The sequence below is a fragment of the Pan troglodytes genome, chromosome 3 (genome assembly GCF_028858775.2).
Source record: "Pan troglodytes isolate AG18354 chromosome 3, NHGRI_mPanTro3-v2.0_pri, whole genome shotgun sequence".
Classification (NCBI taxonomy): Eukaryota; Metazoa; Chordata; class Mammalia; order Primates; family Hominidae; genus Pan; species Pan troglodytes.
In genome coordinates this window covers 174,923,191-174,942,139 of record NC_072401.2, presented here as the reverse complement: position 1 = coordinate 174,942,139, position 18,949 = coordinate 174,923,191, and the positions used below count along the sequence as shown (strand labels likewise).

The 18,949-nt window shown below is 38.4% G+C and overlaps 1 protein-coding gene across 6 annotated transcripts in view; it reads right to left on the bottom strand.

Moving 5' to 3' along the window:
* Positions 1-18,949, bottom strand: part of GALNT7 (polypeptide N-acetylgalactosaminyltransferase 7) — a 155,189-nt gene that overhangs the window by 60,257 nt on the left and 75,983 nt on the right. For all 6 annotated transcript variants that reach the window (XM_003310602.7, XM_009448579.5, XM_063809993.1 and 3 more), the window contains one exon: positions 14,887-15,347. In XM_003310602.7, the coding sequence (XP_003310650.1) occupies positions 14,887-15,347 (461 nt within the window). The remainder of the gene's footprint in view (positions 1-14,886; positions 15,348-18,949) is intronic.

Below are 18,949 nucleotides of genomic sequence, written 5' to 3'. Positions count from 1 at the left end.
AATTTTACTTTATAAAATAATGCTGTATTTGTCAATAATCAAACTGGAAGACTGTTGATGACAAACTTTTTCTGAGGAAACTTATTATTCACCTTCTTCATTCTAAAATCTATAGCAGCGGCTTTTTCAAAGTATGATCCACAGATTTGTGGGGTCCCCAAGGCCCTTTCTGAAGTTTGGTGAGGTCAAAATTATTTTGCTGATCATATAAAGATACTATCTTTTTCACTGTGTGGATATTTACTCTGATGGTACCAAAGCAAAGTGGGTAAAACCGCTGGTGCCTTAGCATAAATCAAGGCAATGACACCAAATGGTACCCATATTTAAGTTATTCTTCATAATAATATACCCTAATATACTTAATATACCTTCATAAATATACCCTAAATATAAAACACATACCACTTACACTGAATGACCTTGATGAAGCAGTAAGTCTTCCTTGAAGAAGATTTATTAATTTTATTAAATCCCTTGAGTGTATGCCTTTTTAATATTCTGTGAGACGAAATGGGAAGTATGCATGAAAGACTTCTATTAGATATTCAACTATGATGGGTGTGTCAAGGAAAAGCGTCTGAGACTGATCTGTATGCTGAATAAGTTTTTATGATTTATTTTTTAATAGAATGCCATTTTCACTTGAAAGAAACAAAGGACAAACTATGGTCACTGAGATTGGTTATCTGGAAGTTTTTTGAACATGAATGAAGGGAGCCTGTCACTTCAACAAAAACAACTGACATCACTTGTTGCCAATGACAAAACTTGAGCTCTCAGGCGAAACTAAGAAATTTGGAAATATGACAGTTTCTCAGGAGTTAAGGCCTTTCCAATGAGACTGATGATGATGTTAACAAATGTATTGTTCTTATCATTATATAATGAAATTGTCAATATTTAAAAGATCTGCATTACTTGGGAAACCAGTATTTTCCAAATGACCAACTCCTGATATTACAGCATCATACAATGGTAAAATGTCCTGTTAAAGTGCAAGACAGACTAGAAACAGTACTAAAGGTTCTTTTTTATGCTTTCAGATTCTATATTGCAGCTACTTTTTAAAAAAGCTACCACTAGTTTTTAGTACAGTATCAAAAAGGAGTATCCACAATTACTTGAAAAAAGCTATTAAAATGCTCCCCCCTTTTGCAATTACATATCTGAGTGAGGCCAGATTTTCTTCATATATTTCAACTAAAACAACCCAGGGGCATAGACTGAATGCAGAGGTAGGTGTTGGAATTCAGGTATCTTCTATAAGCCAGACATTACAGAAGTTGGTAAAAATCTAAGACAATGATACTCATTTCTTTTAATTTTAAAAAATTTATTTTCATAAAATATGTAATATGTAATGAAATTATTATTCTTAAATGAATTAACGATTAAAATTTTGTTTTAATTTCAATGTTGTATATTTTGATAGTTAACCCACATAAATAAAAGCCTAATTATTTGCAGCTATCTATTTATTTTTTATTTTAAAAATTTTTTTTGAGACTGAGTCTGGCTCTGTCCCCCAGGCTGAAGTACAGTGGCACAGTCTCAGTTCACTGCAGCCTCCACCTTCCGGGTTCAAGCAATTCTGCTGCCTCAGCCTCCTGAGAAGCTGGGATTACAGGTGCGTGCCACCACACCTGGCTAATTTTTTTTTATTTTTAGTAGAGATGGGGTTTCACCATGTTGGCCAGGCTGGTCTCGAACTCCTGGCCTCAGGTGATCCACCCGCCTTGGCCTCCCAAAGTGCTGGGATTACAGGCGTGAGCTGCCATGCCCAGCTGTAGCTATCTATTTTTTAAGCACGTTAAAGGGTGCTCTGTAAGCTCTGACAAGCCAAGTTATTAAATAAGTGTACTGCAGGTCCTTGAATAACATTGCCTCATTCAACCTTGTTTTGTTTTAATGCTGATGAGAAAAAAAAAACAAAAAAAAACTGATGCCACTGTCTGGGTAGAGTTTGCACACCCTTCCCTTGTCTGCATGGGTTTTCTCTGGATATACATCCCCAAGCTGTGCCCATTAGGTGAAATGCTGTGTCTACATAGCCTAGGGTGAATGAGTATGGGTGTGTTTGAGTACACTTGTGATAGGATGGCGTCCTGGCCAGGGAGGGTGCCCATCTTGTGTTTTCAGCAGCCAAAATTTGTTCTGGCTGCACACCACCCTAAACTGGAATGAGTGGATTGCAAATTATATGAATAAATACAAATTACTGTGAAATAAAAATGTGTAATGTAGACGACAATTATACAGATGCAGGACAATAAATGATGTGGGACAGAAGCGCTCAGCAACCTCCCCACATTTGTTATTGCTTGTTTTTGAACTGCATGGTGGTGGAAGGTACTCCTGACAATTTTCGCTTCGTAAACGTTTACTCGTTGATTAAATTCACCACCACTATGAGTACCATCACTCATGGGTTCACCAAAAATTGAGTAAATCATCATCTTACTTGTTTTTATTAATATTTATTAAATGTATGCATACTTCACATTTATTTCAATATTTAATATTAGAAGTATTTTGGTCCTTACTTAGAAGTTTGGTGATATTTTTGTGACCAGAAACATGCCATAGGAACTTGACTCTTGTTTATGTTGTAAGGCACAATAACAAACATAAAAAGGCATGCTCATTTCTACTTGCCAACATAATTTCACAAAGCTCTTGATTCAGTGATGACATACAGCTCTGTAAAAAATACTTTAAAGACAAAACAAAATAAAACACATGGCCCCACCACAACTCTTGCCTCAGTCACTACATTTCTTAAAAGATAAATGATCCTAGTCCTTGTCTTTTCCTATACATAAAATAACATTTGACAAAATTAATGATTATACTTCTATAACCTATCATCAAATATACTCTTACACTGGAACTTAGATATAATTTTACACATATTAAATCTTCACCACCTACATGTAAACCATAAACTAAAATACTGCCTTAAAACAGCCTGACAGAATTGCTTCTGGGTTATAAGCCTCAGTCTATAGTCCTCAGTAAGACTTCCAAATAGAACTAACTTTAATTATTTAAAAGCTTAAATTTTTTTCCTTCAGTCAACAATATCAATTTGCCTATGGTAAAATTAGCTTCATTGTACATCTTCTTCCTGAACCTATTGAAGACACTGAGCAAGGACTCATAGCATTGTTACGTACTTTACCTTTGTATAATTCATTCTGGCATTCGATGGTATGTAACTACAATATTTATAAGTGAATTTCTTATAATAGTCCTGATAAGTATACTGTAAAATTGTCTTTGAAGGTTAATAAAATAAGCATGATTGATATTTTTCTTGTTACTTCAAATAATTTCCCCCCACAGGTATTAGCAATTCTTCTAATTAAAAATACAAGAAATGGGCCTGGCATGGTGGCTCACGCCTGTAATCCCAGCACTTTGGGAGGCTGAGGTGGGTGGATCACCTGAGGTCAAGAGTTCGAGACCAGCCTGGCCAACAAGGCAAAACCCCGTCTCTGCTAAAAATACAAAAACTAGCTGGGCGTGGTGGCGGGCACCTGGGATCCCAGCTACTGGAGAGGATGAGGTGGTAAAATCACTTGAACCCAGGAGGCAGAGGATGCAGTGAGCTGAGATCGTGCCACTGCATTCCAGCCTGGGCGACAGAGTGAGACGCTCTCTCTCAAAAACAAAACAAAAAACAAAACCAAGTAATGGAAATAAGAAATAAGGCGGATAATTCAAGAGGAGAATGAGTTTAATATAACTCAGAATAAAGTTTGGACAAATATACACCAAATTCTGAAACGCCCTCAGTGACCACCAACTGGCCAAAAGGTAGAACTAGAGAAATAGCAGGATTGGATCTTTTTTCTCCACTCCCGGTATTTGTTATTTTAAAAAAAAAAAAAAAAAAAAAAAAAAAGCGGGAGGAGGGAGAAGAGAGAAAGAGTTATAAATGCATCCATGAATGATTACTGTACTACCACCAGCAATATTCAGATCTGCCATGATGGAGCCTGTGAACCTTCATGTAACCCTCCACTAATCTAACAACTATCTTCATCTTAGGACAAAGTCTTCCTATCTATTTGTCCCATTTCATCAATCTGTTCCAATTCTTCCCCTTAATCCTATAAATCCATCTCTGTTATTTTCATTGTGTCACACCCTCCTCCCACAACATTACCTCAATTAACCCCTTACAGCAGTGATTTTTAATCAGGGGTGATTTTGCCCCCCAGGGGGCATGTGGCAACATCTGGAGAACTGGTTGTCACAACTAGGGAGGTGGAAGCGGATGTGTGTGTTCCTGACATCTAGTGGGTAGATGCCACAGATGCTGCTAAACATCCTACAATGTACAGGACAAAGAACTGTCAACAAAGAATTATCTGGCCCAAATGTCAAGTGCCGAGATTGTGAAACCCTGTCTTAGGAGGCAAGAAAAAATTCTGCAATAATGACACACTAAACCTTTGCCTTTTACCTTTTTCTAACTTTCCCTGTAAAAAAAGTTAATGTCCTGTAGCAAACTGGAACACAACCTCTTGGCTGTTAGCATCCCTAACAAGGCAATGGGTGTATATGCCAGAATTTGAGTCCCAGGATCTCCATCTTCGAGTTATGTGACCTGCAAGTTTTCTACTTCTCTGAGCCTCACTTTCATCATCCAAAAATATAGTGAAATTGAAAATATACTATCTCAGTATGGTTATAAGCACAGGAGATAGTACATTTAAAAACCCAGCATACTGCTAGGCATATAGGTGCAACACAGGGACAGTGATGCTGCTGATCCTTACTGTCACTGACTGAGGCCCCCCCGTCTCCATCAGCTGCTGCAACAGAGAGATAAGAAAAGCAGCAGTCACAGCAACAGAGTTAATTATGTGGAAGTGGAAGACACAGCTTAGACCTCATTTGAAGTGATCGAGAAGTATTCCTGAAAACCATATAAACAAGTGTAAATAAGTACACTAGGGCTGAACCCTTTCTGGGCCACTCTATGTCTACTGGTGCACACCCTTAGCACACTGTTAATTCCAGCCCTTCCACTCATCAGCCTCAACATCTGGCATATGACCCTGGAGCCAGAGACTAGTACCACAATGACAGAAGATATGAGGTCAAAAACCAACCAAACTCTAGTCTAGGTTACATTATTGTCTGCCCAGAAGATAGATAGATTCTTCTTTGTATTTGATTTAAATAAGAATACCCAAGGCTGCTTTCTTAAGTAGTTGTGTTTACACAGACTTCAATAGAAGCTTTCAGGAGAGTTTCTCTGTCCTCCTTTAATACCCCTTCCCCAACTCAATCTCACTGGGAGAAGAAATCAGCCTTAAATATCTTCCTTGGATGGGGACCCACTCCAGCAGGCCTGCGGCTTACCACATGTGGACTCTGGAGGGAGCTCCTGCCTCACAAAAGTTGAAGTACATCCTTCTACTGAAGACTACAACGCTTTCCTTTAAAGTGACACTTGTGAATCTCCAGGGTCTTAAGAATGTGGAGTTTAGATTCTCAAATCTTTCTCTAGAGCTCTTATCATGGTTTTAGTTCGCTCACTGGGCCTTTCGACTCTGGAGAATGCACGAATATTTTCCATTTGATTAAAATGGCAGGGTTCATTCTAAAATAAGTCACCAGGCTATTAAAAATGTGATTTACCTCCTATACAATAGCTACATTTTGAAGAGTGGAATCTCCCCTAGGATTCAGTGAAGAGGGAAGCAAAGCTACAGGTCATTTCCCAGGGACAGACTAAAAGTTTACTGAATGTAATTAAACTATATTATTTATATAATTTTAACACATGTAATTAGCTTGGCTTTGGTGCTAAGCCCTTTTTCCTTCTTAGCACTTTCAACTTGTATCTTGCAAAAATGATGAAAGACTAAATCTATTTATGATACACCAAGTGTACCTTTTACATATTCAGCTTAAAATGAGCAAAGATAATTAACTTATTTATAAGTGCATTCAAGAAGTTATATAACAATTATTCAACCATTATTCACATTACTACTTCTACAATCCTTTCTGAAGAAAAAAAAAATTGGTGCTTATGATCCTGCTTTACAGCTCTCTCCAATGACTTGCCTTAACCATGGGGAAACTGTCACAAATGATTCCTATAGATCAAGGAGTTGAAGTCAATTTTAAACTCAGAATGAGAGGAAGGAAGCCTCCCCTAACTGCCTCTAGCCTGGTTCAACTACTTTTAAAGATTGCCTTCTCTCCAACGCAGGTCCTTTTACCAGATATTCCAGAGGTAAAGATCTACATGTGTAAATGTAAAGAGTGAAGTCATCTGGAGTTTTATAGCCGACTATGGCAAAAGTGAGTCCTGGCTCTAAACTGGGCCAAGTTTCTCCCCATTGTGGCCGTATGTATTCCTTGCTGTCTATTGAGAGTGGTCTATTTTTCAGAATAGATGCTCTGCTTCTACAATAAATGGAGAGGTAGGGGATATTCCTTCTATATAAGTGTTGGTTTATGCTTGGTTTACCAGCTAGACAGTGTCATGTAAATTATTAACCTAAAATATAGAAAATATCTCCCATTCTTCCTTTTACATTATGGCTATATTATGCAAAGCAGTCATAGCATAGCCCTAAGCCCAGAAGTCTGGCTATGCCTACATTTTAGGTGCAATTATAGGCATTTCTGCCTCGTATATGTAGTCCTAGCAATCTCTGTTTTACAAGAGTATGCGAAAGAAAGAAACAAAGAAAGAAAGAAAGACTTCAGAAAAAAAATAGGGGAAGGAAGGAAGGGAGGGAGGGAGGGAGAGAGGGAGGGCAATAGGACTTAAAAAAAAAATAGGGATAATGACCAGACCACACAAAACTTTAGGAACTTTGGGACCAGAGCCCTAAAGAAACCAAAACCAATCAGCACAGCTAAAATTGCAACTAATTTTTGCATTTCGTATCACAGTCCATCCTTTGCAAACTTAAAACCCATAGGCTTGTGTTTTCCTTTTTGTAGGTCTTTGGAGACATTCATTTCTAATACAGAGCAATTTCACCAAAATTAAAAGTATGATCCAAGGATGGCCTTCTTCATCAATCAATTTCCTTCTCAGTTTCTTTGGATGCATGTGCAGCTTCTTCAGACAGCTAAATATAGCAGCAACTACAGTGAGTGGGTCTTAAAGTCAGTAAACTCCCCATTTCTTTCACTAAATAAAAACACTTCTGCAGAAGAGAATTTTTTCCCCTTAAGGTCTTCATAAATAATTTTTTATGGCTGTCTCTTTAGCTGTGAGAAACCTTATTCCTCATCACTTCCAAACATTAATATGCAAGAGGAAATCTATGAACCACAAAAACTTACACACTGAATTGATATAATTTCCCTATTTACCAAACACACAGGAGCCAATATGCATCAAAGAAACATATATTGTAGTAGACAGCCTGTATCTAATGGTTCTGGAATAGTCTGAGCTAAATTACCAAAGGTGACCATGCTGACCCACTGAGGGAAAGGGGCGTGTGTTCCGCCATGTACACTGCACTCTAGCATGTCTGGGTCTATTGGCACAGGCTGTCTTTCGGAAGGAACTGATCACCTTTTGGCAGAGAACAATGACTAAATACTTTGAAAAGACTGTTAGCTCAAACACTGAGATGCTCTAGGAGGAAAGGGTACAAAAAACATCCCTTAATCTCTGTGTTAGTGTTTCCCATGGGCAAAAGACTTATTCGGAGAGAAAAAAAGAGTCAAGGTTTTCCTGAAATTGTCTGTCACTGGGGTGGGTTGTTATGGGATATCCAGTGGTGCCACCGTAAATATTTTTCAAACTAGTCTCCAGGAAACTTTTTCTAAATTCGTAGTTGGGGGTAGAGGTCTGTGAAAATACAATAAATGCAATGTGAGTTTATAACATTTTATCAGGCATACTTTGTGAATTGTAACATTGGTGGCAGAGCTAGAGGGATGAAGAGAGGGGAAATGAAGATAAATCCTCTGTCAATAGAGCAACTTGGACAATAACCAGAGAGTGGGAAGGCTCTCATCAACCAAATGAGGTCTGGGCAGCAGAAGGACGTTTCCACCAAGGGAAGGGAGCCATCTAGAACCTATCAAGGGTAAGAAGGCACTTCAGGGAGAGAGGGATTCAAGATTGCTGCTACTCTGCTAATGGAGGTTTAGAGAAACAAGTTACCTCGATTTCCAGTTTTTGTAGCCTCACTGAAATAAATACGGTACCTCCCTAAACTGCTGTAGAAATGGGGGTAACGTAAGTTAACTCCTGTTTTTTAAAATAATTTCAGTTTGTCTAAATGCATCTGTTGTTAGCCAGAACCTTAAACAAAAATCAACTTGAGAAAATTCTAACATGCAATGTGTATATGTTTTTGTGTTTATATGTGTGTGAAGAAGAAAAGTAGACATCAGAACACAAGGACTTATTTTAAAGTAAATCTGGAAAACCCCTGAATTCACAAAGTAGTCTAGTTTCCAAGAGTAAAAATTTTCAGGTCAGTAAGCAACATGTCCATCTTGGGTCATCTGAAACCACTTTCAAATGTGTTTTCTGAACATTAGACCTAAAGTTGCCAAACTGTAGTCTGAAAAATAAAATATGTTTGGGCAATCTATGTAAAAAAGGGATTATGTGTGAAAAATTGTCATCAATTAGTTTGGATGGTCACATAGAACCACCACATATTCCAAAAACAGAAACTAGGGCAAAGTACCAATACCTCTGCATATACATGATTCATATATGTATGTGTATGTATGATTTCTATATATTCTAAATATTTGTCTTAATGTTTTATGAGTAGTTTAAGGTTTTAGCTCTAGCTGAAATCTATGGATCAAGATACATAAAACAAAACTAAAAGGAAAGCTATAGCATTCCAATTAAATCAATGTTTTAAAAATAGCAACCATTTTATAAATTATAGCAATACATTCTAAATAGCTTGGTAGATATCAAAGAGAACCTTTAACATGGATAGAGAATAAGAAAACCTCACAAACACAATTCACCTTAGATAAAATTACAGTATAAGAATTAATATTTATTTAGGACTCAGGTAAGAGGAGAATTATCTGGCATATAAGGCATGAGTGTAAATGTAAAATATCTTTTTAAAAAATATTTCCCATAGACAATCTTAAGAAAGATATTAACAATCTTACTAACATGTGCATAGCTCTTAGAATTTTCAAAGCACTTTTACATCTATCATCTCACTTTGTAATTGCAACTAAGATAGCTTTTCTACAAAACAGTAATGCAAAAGGTGTGTAAGTGGGAGAAAAGGTTAAATATTAGAAGCAAATGAATTCATTCAATAAGTCAAAATATTTAATTCATTTGTTTGAATCAGAATACCTCTGATTGTCTGCTTTGTTGGGCAGAAAAAAAGGGTAAGAATATTTCCAAGTGTTTGCATCAGCAGTTCACAGTAAAAGGAAATAAAATCCCAAACTTTATCAGAAGAAAATCTAACCTATCCACAAACAGAACTTTCTACTTCTTCCCATAAACAGGCTCCTTATCCTGACTGGCTCTGCATGAATTCATCTAAACCAGGCAGCAGACCAGTTCAGGTAAACGAGCTTTGGGCAGAGTGGACTGTTCTATCCTAACCAGCCTCTTTCTGTTAATGGCACCACTCCTCTTTGTGTTACTGAGCTTCAAAGCCTTGGATTTATCTTTGATTTCCCCTTCCACTCCATCACCTCCCAAGGCCTACTGCTTCTAACTCTTTTGTTCTCTTACACTGAATCTCCTTTTTCTGGTTCTATAACCTCCACTGGAGTTCCCACTCGAATGCCACTAACCCTCTAACAGGTCTCCACCCCCTAATCTACTCTAACACCTCTACTAGTTTGAAATCCCCAAAGTTCTCTTTATAAACCTTCAATGGGTCTTCCCAAATACCAGATTCAATGTAGACTCTGTGAATGGCATGTAGTCTTCCAATGCCCTACTATCTTCCCAGCTGTATTTCCCTCCACATACCTCCAGATCCAAGTAAACCGCACTACATGCTCATGTCTTCTACTACATGTTCAAGTGCCCTCTTCCTGAAGGCACCCTACTCATCCTTCAGGGTCTTCCCTAGTATCCCCCTCAGAAAAGAAAACTATCCTTTACTTTTCTTTGAGATGGGCTCTCACTCTGCCACTCAGGCTGGAGTGCAGTGGTGTGATCTCGGCTCACTGCAACCTCTGCCTCCTAGGCTCAAGGGATCCTCTCACCTCAGCCTCCCAAGTAGAAGAGACCACAGGGATGCGCCAACACGCCCAGCTGATTTTTTTGTATTTTTGGTAGAGACAGGGTTTTACCATGTTGCCCAGGCTGGTCTCGAACTCCTGGACTCATGCGATCAGCCCACCTCAGCCTCTGAAAGTGCTGGGATTACAGGCATGAGCCACCATGCCTGGCAAAGTATCCTTTTCTGACTCCCCTGTAACTTGACCTCTCACTCCTCTGAACCACATTATTAAAATACCTTTCTAATGGTTCTTACATTCTGCCTTACATTATGGCATTCTTTCCTTTCTCCCTAGTGGTAGATGGTGAGCCCCTTGAAGGGAGGGACAGTGCATTACATATTAGAGATACTCAATATCTGTTGAACTGTGAAGAAAATCATATTTGTATTTTATAGAAAAAAGTGTGAAGGCAGGTGAAGTCATTCTTGGCTCAAGTCTTTAAAAAAGAAGCAGGCCTCCAGTTCACTCAAAATACTGTTACTCACCCTTTTAACAAGCAATCAACAGCCAATAAATTACTCAGTCAGTGAATGTAATTCAAAGCTATCACATACAGAAGTGTGAGTCATGCCAGCAGCTGGACAGTTCTCTCCTGCTTCTAGGGAAGAGAACATTCATCTACAAAGACTACACAACAGCCGCAAGAACGAACAAGCTAACCACAGTGTCAGATGTCACAGCTGGACAAACAGCCCAAGCCTGGTCTCTAAGCTATGCAGGTGCCTCATTTCTATGACAGACAGAGGCAGGAGAACAAGGCTGTTAGGGCCTGTGTTCTGAAGCGGCAAAAAGCCAGCCACAGCAAGCCAGCTTCTGAGGGGCTCCAAGCACATTCCCCATGAGGGATGAGGATGAGGAAGGGTGCATCCTCATGTGTACAATATGGATGTGCGATATGTTTTCAATATGTTGCTAGTAAAAGCAGACAAGTGCTAATATGCATATTAGGTAATATGCAACACTTAGGCGATTTTTATTCATGGTTGGTTATTATTTTAGAGAAAAATTCCAAAGATTGTCCACATTCTAAAGTATAAATAATTTTACTTAGAAAAGTATGTTATACCCTACATTGAATTGTACGTGTTCAAAAAGGAATGAAGCCTATCTCTTTTTTTTTAAGTGGGAGAAAGAATCCAGTTTAAAAAATAATTTGGATTCAGTTTAAAACAGTTTCTGGGATTTATTATATTTGGGCATTTTGAAATACTAAAAAATGACTTTTATCACTAGTATAGGATTTCAAAGAGAGGCTTAGGAGCATTTACTAAAATAGATTTGGGCCTTTTAATTTTACTGGAGACACAATATTTACAGAAATAATACACAAAAACATGCAATGTCCTATTTCTAGGCACTGCTCCAGTTGTGCCAGAGGAAAGAACATGGGACACAACTGGCTATGCAAGGCATGGAAGAAGGAAAGAAAGGAGACAGGAAGGCAACTGCGGGGTGCAAGGAGGACTCAGAGATGCGAGGTTCCCATGGAAATCAATGTGTCTGAAATTTTCAAAGGAGATGAAGGCTTTAGCATCATGGAAGGTACTAGTAGGAGCAAGAGGATGTAGATAAGGCAGTGTGTGACATTTATGTTTTCCAAAAAGCAACACAGCCTATCAAAGCTAAATAGTAACTGAAAACATTCGAATGTTGACAACAAGGTAATGAAGAAAATACCATAGCAGTAAAAACAGCTAATAATACTCAGGTTTCTAACCAACAGGCTAATAAAAGACTTTTTGTAGTCAATTACGTCATTTAATTCTAATGCTAATCCTGAGAGATTGGTATGGTTAGATCTGTCTTAAGATTTAGGTAACTGAGGGTTAGAGAGGACAAGTAACTGGTCAAAGATCTCACATCTAGTGATGGCATCAAGGTTTGAACCCTGGCTGATTTCATTCACACGTTCATTCATTCTCGACAGATATTTACCAACTGGGTACTGCTACTGAGTTCCTACTTGTCAGTTACTAGGCTTACAAATAGGCATAGTTCTTGCTCTTAGGAACTTATCTAATGAGAAAGACAGACAATAAACAACTTAATAAACCAATATCTAATTATAAAATTTGATAGATACCATGAACAAAATGGCTAAAGAGAAGTAATAGAGAATAAAGTGGGGCCTTAGCAAATTAGACAGCATGGTTAGAGAAGTGCAAGAGAGGCCTAAAGGATGGGAAGGAGCCAGCCCGTCATGGGAAGAAAGGAACAAGCATTCATGGAGGAGGGAAGAGCATATGCAGAAGACCTGAGACAGGCCAGCACAGCTGGACTATGTGGGCAAGAAGCATAGTAGCAAGAAGAGGTCTGCAAGGTGGGCAAGGGCCACAGCGTGGGGGCTGCTGCATGTTAGGAGTTTGGGTTTTAAGTGCAATGGGAAGGCACAGAATGGTTTTAGATTTGGGTTTCTAAAAGACCACACTGATTTCTGTCTGAAAAAAAAGACAGTAAGAGGCAAGAGTAGAAATGGAAAGACCAGTAAGGAGACTTCTGCAGGATTCCAGGAGAGATAATGGTTGCATGGCCTCAGGTGGAGGCAGAGGAGAGGAAAGAAGCGGACCTCAGAAGTGATCTGGGCTACATTTTGGTGGCAGAACCAAGGGGCCTTGCTGATGGACTGGATGTGAGGGGTGAAGGGGAGGAAGGCACAGAGGATGTCTCTAAATCCTGTGCCCTGCTTTAAGCCTTGTACATCATTTAATTTTCTTATTTCTTATATTGAAAAGTTAGCTATATTTATATTGGTGTTTTAAGTGACATATTTTTAAATAATCAGTTTATGTGCTAAAATCTCTTGTTTCCACACTGTTAAGCTCACCCTCTGATTGTAACATCTGCACTGAGGTACACTACTCAGAGAGAGATATATACCTCAGGTGTGCAGTGATGGAAACAAAGGGGCTTTCACACCAAATCACCTAGGGGCGACTCACAGTTTTGCCATTCTTCTAGGTAAATGCAAAGAATTCACAACTCTGTCTGAGCCTCAGACTTCACACACACAGGTAAGAGCTCTCTCACAGTTTGGTTGTGAGAATTCAATAACTTATACTAAGTCCCAGCCTGCAGCAGAAAGCCAATGAATGTTAGACTCCCTTCCCTTCTCCCTCATTACAGTGATGAAATGCCACCAGTCATTTCGCAAAGCACCTCTGTAACAGAGATGAGGGATCTGACTGAGTGCTGCACTGAGGATAACTGAGACACGCTCTAGATGAGGGACTCGAGATCCTGTTAGGGGTCCTAAAGGGTCCTCACATGGCAGCTGTAACTCTTTAACAACCATCTTTATCTCCTAAGACTGCCAGATGAAACACAGAACACCGAGTTAAAACTGGATTTCAGGGAAATCCAATTTAAAAAAATTTTTAAGTATGTCCCATGCAATATTTGGAACATATACTAAATTTTTTCACCATTTATCTGAAATTCAAATTTAATTGGGCATCTTGTATTTTTATTTGCTAAATCTGGCAATGCTATCTATGACTAGACAAGTCTCTACTGGGAATAAATTACTCTAAGATTCTTCCTTCACAGCCCCGGGAGATGCTCTGACTGCTCTCTGTATAAGAGGTTGTATCACTCACCATCACACTGCTGCACTTCCACTCCTACTTTCTTTGCACATTTCACTCATCTCTTCTCACTTTTACCAGTAAATGTACAGGAATGCTCAAAGTCTATTGAATGGCATTATATTGGACACAGGATTTTACTTAGCGGTCATAAAGAATGCTGGTGAATAGGTGTGAGTGTGTGTGTGTACATGCATACGTGTATGTGAACAGGTATGGGAGTGTGAGCACCTGCTGTATTAACCTTTTAAAAACGAAGATTATGCTAACAATACATCATCAGGAATACATTTTGAGTGTTTTCTAGTAGCAGTGAATTAAATTTCCAACTACATTAATGAAAGCTATGTAGATCCTATAGTAGTAGAACCAGTTATTGAATAAACTGAAAGAGAAAAGCTTTGAGTTCATTCAGTAATACTATCCATCAAAAGTTAAGAGCTGAAAATCTTTCATTTAAAAATCATACTACATGAAAAGAATTGGAAATCTTAGGTCACAGTTTTATCTATCTGAGTGTTACTTTTGCATATAGTAAAGTGTTTCAATTTCCAGTTTCAGTACTGAGGAAAAAAATTAAAGGAAACATAAATCTAGTTAATGATGCGAGACACCCAGAACACTGTTACTGTTTGCTATTGTTCCACAACAAGATAAGGCACTTGCTCCAGAATGAAAATCAACAAATCAAGGAAGTTTTGCTATTAAAAAATTGTCACTTAAACTAAACAAAATATTTAATAGTGTAGTTGACTTACATCCTGGTGCAAGCTCATTTTCTCACTGTGGACTGGTAACAAAAAATTCATTGACCAGTGCCAGGCTGGGGACCACATTTTGAATAGCACTGACGTACAGGGCCCCGGAATTTTATACAGCCCACCTTCAATACAATGGCATAAATGGAGGGACTGCCTCCTTCTGACCATTTTGCTGTTCAAAGATCCTCTTATTTCCTTGAAGTAAAGGCATCAATAATTTCTTCATTCTAACAATCTAACTAAACCTAAAAACCTACGAAAACAACAGTTGCCCCATTTTTAGAAAGAAGAGGATGTGTGCTTACTCTTCTTGGCGTAAGTCATTGACGCTGCGGTCCAGTGAGATCATGTCACTTGCCACCATGTTAAATCCAAACTCTTTAATGCTGGCTTGAATTGCTTGTTTGAATTCTGGTCCCAAAACCAAAGGCTTGGCTTTCTCTCCAGGGCCACCAACCACTCCAGGAGGCTCAGGTTCTTTGGGTTCAAAGTTACCGAGGATCCCTGGGCGAAGCACAGGATCATGGTAGGTGAATGTCTGAGGCTTAAATGTGAGATACTGCCTCTGCATGATATCTTTCTGGGAATCTCCTCCAGCATGGTGCTCTTGTTCATTTTTGGCCTTGTTTTTTCTTCTAATAGACTCTAAGTCCACTTCTACTCCTTCAACATGAGGCCATGGTACCACAGGTTTGAATCTGTCCTCCCCAGGAGCTAGTCCATTGCCGCCTCGGTTGGGCATGGGGTCATTGACATCTCTGTCTTCCTATACAAAAGGGAGGGGATATACAATGAGTACATGAAGGCAAACCACCACAGTAGAGCTCATGAGACCAATTTTCAGGTTTTAAAAAAGGCTGAGGCAACAATAAAACAGTTTGGAATACAAGCAGGCCATTGATCAGGACTTCCCATTAGGAGATACCTTTCAGGGTAGAGAAGAAATACCAAGAAATAGGCTATCTCCTCGCCTTACTATTTCAAAATTAATGAAAGGATGCATTTTTACTTCTTCCTTTACAAATCTACTTCTCTATCAAAGACCTCTTAATAAAGCATATTTTTAAGGGTTAGAGCAAAGAAGTTCTAGAATCTTTGATTAAAACAGATGCTTAATAGGTCATGTTTGTACAGTATGTGGTTTTCCCAGTTGTACCGTGTGTGATAAATATAACCTTTTGTCGGTAGCACAACCATATGGTGGCAGTGGTATTAGATGGATGTCACTGTCAGCAGGCTGGCTCAGTGCCCCAAATGGCAGAGGAACAAGGCGGGGATATGCAGAGTCCCGATTTGGTATTTTTTACTCACTGAGAGTTTATCTGAATTCAGAAGTATAAAAAAAGCTAATACCTGTAACTAAGTCAGCTTGGGCTTTTAAACCACTCCCCCATATCTAGTTTGCCCCATTCCAGAAGCAGCATGGGTCACAACAGATTCTTTGTACAAGGATATTCATTCACAGTAAAGGGTGCCTCTCTTTTCTGTTTGGGCCGTCTTCATCACCTATGCAGATCTTCCAGTCAGATATCCTGAGTGCTTTTGCTTCTGAGGTATTATTTGTTAGGTTTTTTCCTAAGCCAGTACCATTCTTTGCACAAGACACTGTTTCTCAACATTGGCATCACCTTGATCGCTTTAAAAAATGCCAATGTCTGTGTCTTACCCTCAGACATTGTGATTCAATTGGTCTAAGCATTTCGATTTTTAAAAGCACTCCTGGTGATTTTAATATACATCTAAGCCTGAGAATCACTGGCTTAATGGGAGGGCTGCTCGTTATAATTAGACAAGGGGATTATAGAGGACACAGCTGGTGAAGAGGCAAGGTGCATACAGAATAAATGCAAAATAGGCTGATGGGTCTGCCACTTCCCTCTACACTAAAACTGTGTGATTCCCCAACAGATTAGTCATAGAATTAGCACCATCTGACCAAAATCTTTCTACAGGGTTAGAGCTACCTTGAAAAGTAAAGTTTACTAGTTTGCCTTAAAAAATACAAAAGTAAGTCTCTAAGTATGATGTTGATGTGTAGGCTGCTCTCTATTAGTAGTTTATTTAGAGGCAAAAACCTTTATAGAAAGTCAGTTATTTCAGATGTGAAGTTAGTAGTTAAGGGATCGCTAAGTCTTGATTTTCAAGAGTTCAAAAAGAAATTTTTAAAAATTTTCTATTTGTTTAGGTAACACAGGCATACAACACAAAATTCAAAACATCCAAAAGGGCATGTAGTGAAAAGCAAGCTTTCCTGCCTTTCCTTCTGCAGGGGTAATTACAGCTACCAACTTCTTGTGAATTTTTCTACAGATGTGATATGCATGTATAAACATACATGTGTATATATAACAAGATAATTTTTTTTGAAGATGGGACATAAATTTTAACTAACTCATTAAAAAAGGAACCTGTAAGATATTACAACTGGTTCAAAAATAAATTCAAAGAACAAACATAAACATCAAGAATATTGCAAAGAATTTACAAATAGATGCAAATCTGGTTAAATTGGTCACTCTGCATAGGGCAATAATCAATTGCATTCCACCAGAACTATTTCCATTTCAATGGGCAAGAGTCCTTTGCATCACTCTCAGTTTTCTGTAATTTCCAGGATTGTAAAATAGGAAAGGGTGAGATAAGCTGGAAAGTTGAGTTACACAGCCATCTTTTGGGAGCATTTCAAAGTTTTTCACAAGTTCCCCCCTAAATAGAAAAGGTAACACAGCCTGATTGTATAAATGTGATGCCTTTCTTCAGGCATGTGTGGTACAGGGTTGAGAAAGCCTCTAGATCAGCCTTCTGATTGTCCCACCTCAGAGACTTAGCTTGAGCCTAACCTGTGAGCCATACTAAGGGTCAGAGTAAGTGAGTAGAAGGCTGTTTTGCTGGAAATCATATTCAGGAAGGACTGAAGATTCTCTTGGGAATTAACTAAGTAAAGTGTAAGGCACGCATGACTGTAAGAGAGAGGTAAGGGGTGATTCTGATGATGGAAAAAGTGTTCGTTTCTCCAATTTATCTCCTGGCTCCTTCCAAATTATACTTACTTATGTTAGTGTTGTAAGTAAATTAATATAGAGATATCATTATAAAATGTTGTAACAAACTGGTTCCCAGTTGTTGATGCCGAAACAAGTATAACACAAAAAGGAGAAAGACATTCTCCTCCACTTCAGTTTTTCCTTTCACAGGCTCAAGTGAATTGATAAACAGGGAGGTAAGGAAATGTTATTAAATATAGAAGAGTAGTTGGAACAGCTCATATGATGTCAGCATCCATAGCCATAGCATCCACTAAGTTACCTAATGTTCCATAGAGAAGAAATTGAATATTAGAAGAATATAGAATATGATAGTACATGAAATCAAATTGTGAAATACACGCCATAGTTTAGGTTGACCTATGCTAATACCAAAATTGCAAATTTAAATATTTTTCAAATTCAACTATTTCAATGACAGAAATTTTAATGGATTAAAAATTCATGTTTATTTTCCTCCAAAAGTTGTTTTTTTTTTTTTTTTTGACTTAATGGTTCTTTGTCTAATCTTAAACTGTTAGTGTTCTTTAGGGTTCTGTTATTAGTCTATTTGTCATTCCATCCTCATTCTAGGTTATTTCATTCTCTTCCAAGCTCAGTGACCAGTTTTATAGTGATCACTGCTACATCCATTTCCCCAGCCCGTATCACCTTTCTGAACTCAAAACCTTACAGGCAACTTCTTCCTGAACATTTCTATTCATATCTCTCTAGTACCTAAATTTAACATACCAAAAACTGAACCTATCATTCACCTCACATCACAAGCCTGTTTCACTGACTGTCTCCTTACTTCAGGGACTGAAACCACCATTCACTCAACTGATGAAATCCAAAACCTGCAATCACCCTCAACTTTTTATTCTCTTTTATCTACCCTTCTGACATCCAATTAATCATAAATTCCTGTCAATTCTATCACCTGTGTAGAGCCTCCATCTGGCCACTTCTTTCTATCATCCTAACTGCTACTGCCTTAATTCAGGCACCCTCACCTCTGAACAAGATTACAATAGGAATAATAGTGATGATGGTAAACACTGTGTCCTAAGTGCTTCACATACATTAACTTATTCAATCCCATGAGTTAGGTACTATGATTGCCATGTCTATTTTATAGATGGGACATCTGACAGGGAAGTTACCTAAGATTAGAATCAGTATGTAGTAGAGTCAAAATTTCAATCCAAATAGTCTGGCTCAGGATCTACACTCTTAACTACTATGACCTAGTGCTTCTCGCCCTGACACATAACTTCCTACACAGCAGCCACAGGGACTGCTCTAAAATTCATACATCAACATGTTTCTTTCCCTGCTTACC